Source organism: Parasteatoda tepidariorum, chromosome 8 (assembly GCF_043381705.1).
Source record: "Parasteatoda tepidariorum isolate YZ-2023 chromosome 8, CAS_Ptep_4.0, whole genome shotgun sequence".
In the NCBI taxonomy this organism is placed as follows: domain Eukaryota; kingdom Metazoa; phylum Arthropoda; class Arachnida; order Araneae; family Theridiidae; genus Parasteatoda; species Parasteatoda tepidariorum.
The window spans coordinates 4166072-4170044 of record NC_092211.1 but is presented as its reverse complement, the minus strand read 5'-3'; the positions used below and the strand labels follow the sequence as shown (position 1 = coordinate 4170044).

At 30.2% G+C, this 3973-nt stretch overlaps 1 protein-coding gene across 2 annotated transcripts in view; it reads right to left on the bottom strand.

The window, feature by feature from the left end:
* Nucleotides 1–3973, bottom strand: part of LOC107456411 (putative ATP-dependent RNA helicase kurz) — a 90759-nt gene that overhangs the window by 83763 nt on the left and 3023 nt on the right. For both annotated transcript variants that reach the window (XM_043053870.2, XM_043053869.2), the window contains exon 2: nt 2206–2311. In XM_043053870.2, the coding sequence (XP_042909804.1) occupies nt 2206–2283 (78 nt within the window). In that variant the 5' untranslated portion in view covers nt 2284–2311. The remainder of the gene's footprint in view (nt 1–2205; nt 2312–3973) is intronic.

Below are 3973 nucleotides of genomic sequence, written 5' to 3'. Positions count from 1 at the left end.
TATCGGGTCATCAATGAGGGAAGAAGAGACTTTAAACCTAGGATCTCTCTTTGTAAAGATGAAAATGGAACTATTGTTAATGAGAGAAATAAAATTATGGACAGATGGGTTGAACACTTTGACCATTTACTTAACTCCAATGAGTCAAGTGAATTAAATTTTACGGTCAACAATATCAATGATACACTGGTTGACACTCCGACCCTGGAAGAGGTACAACACGCTATCAACAAGCTGAAATGTAATAAAGCGGCAGGACCAGATGATATCCCAGCTGAAATTCTAAAATATGGTGGGAACGCTATTGTAAACAACATCTGGAAAATTATTCTATCTAGTTGGGAGAGAGAGATATTATCTACTGAATGGAAGTTGAGTATTTTATGTCCAATACATAAAAAAGGGGATGTATTGGACTGTCACAACTATAGAGGAATAAGTCTGTTATGCATTGCCTATAAGGTCTTCTCAAATATCCTATTTGAACGTCTGTCTCGCATTGTAGACAGCGTCATAGGTGACTATCAGTGTGGCTTCCGCAAAGGAAGGTCCACAGTTGACCAAATCTTCACCCTATGACAAACTTTGGTGAAATGTAGAGAATTTGGAATAGAGATCCATCATTTATTTGTGGATTTTAAGGCGGCATATGATAGTATTAATAGGACTGAGCTATTAAGGACCCTATATGATTTTAATATTCCATCGAAATTGATCAGACTTATAATGCTCACACTCACTGAAACCATTTCAACAGTATGAATTCAAGGGGAATTATCTACTTCTTTTGAAATTCATAATGGAGTTAGACAGGGAGATGCATTAGCATGTCTTCTGTTCAACATAGCCTTAGTAAAAGTTATTAGAGATGCTGGCATAAATACTACAGGTACTATATTTAATAAATCAGTGCAGATTTTGGCATATGCCAATGATGTAGATATCATCGCAACATCTAGGACAGCACTGAGTGAAAATTTTTTGGCACTGGAAAAATCAGCTAGAAAAATTAACTTAAGAGTGAATGTGGAGAAAACAAAATATATGTATTGTGGTACAATGGAAACCATCCCTAAATTGTTTAAAATAGATTCTTTTAAATTTGAATCTGTAAAAAATTTTACTTATCATAGAACAGAAATAAACTATCAAAATGACATCAATCCTGAAATCAGAAAAAGAATAATCGCTGCTTCTAAGGTTTAAGATCATTATTGAAATCTCACTTAATAAAAAGAAAGACTAAGATCTTAGTTTATAAGGTATTAATCAAGTCAGTTTTGACTTATGCTTCAGAGACATGGACTTTAACAAAAAGGGAAGAGAAGTTATTAGCAACCTTCGAAAGGAAGGTCCTACGAACCATCCTTGGCCCTATACTCGATAAAGACAACTGGAGGAAAAGATATAATTTTGAAATATATAGGATCTTTGATAGAGATGATATCATGTAATCTATTAAATTAAGTAGAATGAGATGGGCCGGGCATGTAGTGAGAATGAGCCCAGAACGAACAGCATTGAGAGTCTCTAATGTAATCCCCTCCAATAAAAGGCCAAGAGGAAGGTCTAAAAAGAGATGGAAGGACTGTGTGGATGAGGATTTTGCCATCCTAAAAGTAAAGAACTAGAAAATAATTTCTGGGAGAAGGGCAGAATAGGAAAAGCTTCTGAGGAAGGCCCAGGCTCACAAAGGGCTGTCGTGCCAATGCTGATATATATATATGTTTAATAAATATAGTAAATAAATGTGTGTGAAAACAGAAAGATTAATAAACTTGCTCCTTTCACATGACTGCATTTATATTTTATAATGCTTGAGTTAAAAATTGTGAAACATTATGTACTTAACAATAAAGATGATTTATATATGTATTAGTGAAAATGGGTTTTTTAAACTTAATATAAAATACTTACAACAAAATTAAAATAACTTTTTGGATTTATTTATATTTTTAAGCTTATACAACACTTTTTAATAATAAAAAAATATTTACACGGTATAACTTAAAGTTTATGAGCACTAAATGAAAAAACCAAACCCAATTTCCCCCGGGTTTTCTCAAATAAAATCCAATTTTCCCCAGGTTTTTTCAATAAAACCAAGGCGGGTTGGGTTTTTTCAAACCCTGCATAAACATCTAGCCACTAAACCCAAAACATTGGGTTGGCTGTTCAACCTCGGTTATAAAATAAAATGCATACCTGAGTATCTTGATTCTGAACAACAGCAGCAGCTTTAATCCGTCCTTTGGTATTGAAACGTTTCCTTAAATTATCCATTTCCTACTTTTTTCTGCTAATATTAAACCTATAATAGTTTAAATTACAAATATAAAAACAATTTTCCACATGCTGAGAATAGAAGCACATGAATATAATACAAAATTAGTCTAATATTACAGTGTACATTATACATTATAGTTCCATTGCTTGCAGTAATGTAATTTTTTACATAATTGAGAAGGATGTCTTGGTACCATAATAACAATCGAACCTCATTAATGCGAAACCGCTTAAAGCGAAATATCGCTTTACATAATTCACAAGTTTAGTCCTGTGAGTCAGCAATCAGTCATTATTGTATTTTACTTGTTTAATGTGAAATTTTCAAGCTGATTATCACTTAACATGAAAGGAAACTGTACAGTTAATAAGCACGTGAATAAAATCCCAATAATTTATTTTTTTCCTTTGTTAGAAATAGAAGATGGGCAACAAATAAAATAGTTTAATTAAAGTAGTTAAAGCTTATTTTAATTTGTTTGGTTCATCGTTTGCATACATTAATGTAGTACCTACATAACATGTATTAATAATACTTAAAAAAATTATTTTCCTGATTCATCGGACAAAACAAAATTCGGTTAACATGAAATAATTATGATAGTCCCACCGGTTTCGCGTTAATGAGGCTCGGCCATATTTTGGTTTTAATAACTAGGTTTTTATTTTGCCATAAATGTCATTACTATTAAGTAAAGTAATTTTACCATAATTTATTTCTAATGGTAAACAAACCATCAAAACAAATTGCTATTCTAATGTTGGACCATCGTAAATCTGTGCAAATTCTTACAGTGGGGTGATGGTTACTATAAAAAATATAATAGTTCATAAAGGAATTACTGATGGTTACCATCAAGATTATGTTGGTCCATCAATGGAAACCCATCAGGAATTCTGACTAGGGTAAACATTATGGACTAAGAATTGTCAAACGTCATCTATCTAAAGTAGTGGTGGGGAAACTTTTTTTAAGATGGGCCATTTGTAATAACTAGACAATCGTAGTGGGCCAAAGAATAACGCTTAATCGTTAAAAAATTTATGTGTTCTATAAACATATACATATATTATTACATACACTTATTATTTTAATAGTAAAAAAGCAAAAGGTAAGAAAATTATGAGCACAAAATATAAAATGAATTTAGTGTAGTTCTTGATGTGAAGTATTATCAGTTTATTAGTGATGTAACGAATAGTGATGGGGCCGAATTACCGAATATTCGGCCAAATTTTAGGCCGAATACTTACTTTTTAAAAATTTCGCTTTTGATTGTAATTAAAGTAATTTTCAAATTTTAATTTAAAAATGAAATAAATATTAACAAGATTGCTTTTTTAATCTTTGTATATTTAAAAATTTTTTAACAACTTGATTTATTTTTTGTAATAATTTAAATATCTTGATGCCAATTACAAGGCAATATGGCTTTTATAAATCTAAATAATTAATAATAGCATATTTTAGTTATAGTTATACTTGTAATTTATATGCTATTTTATTTAAGATAAGAACTCATTACTTACTCATTGCTAAATGTATTCTTAACTTTCTTTTTTGTCAGAAAAATTATTAAAACTCAGAAAATTAAGAACTTTTTAAAAAGTTTCACTTTTGAAATTTTAATTTTGTAATTAAATAATTTTCAAATTTTAAATTAAAAATGAAATAAATATTAACAAA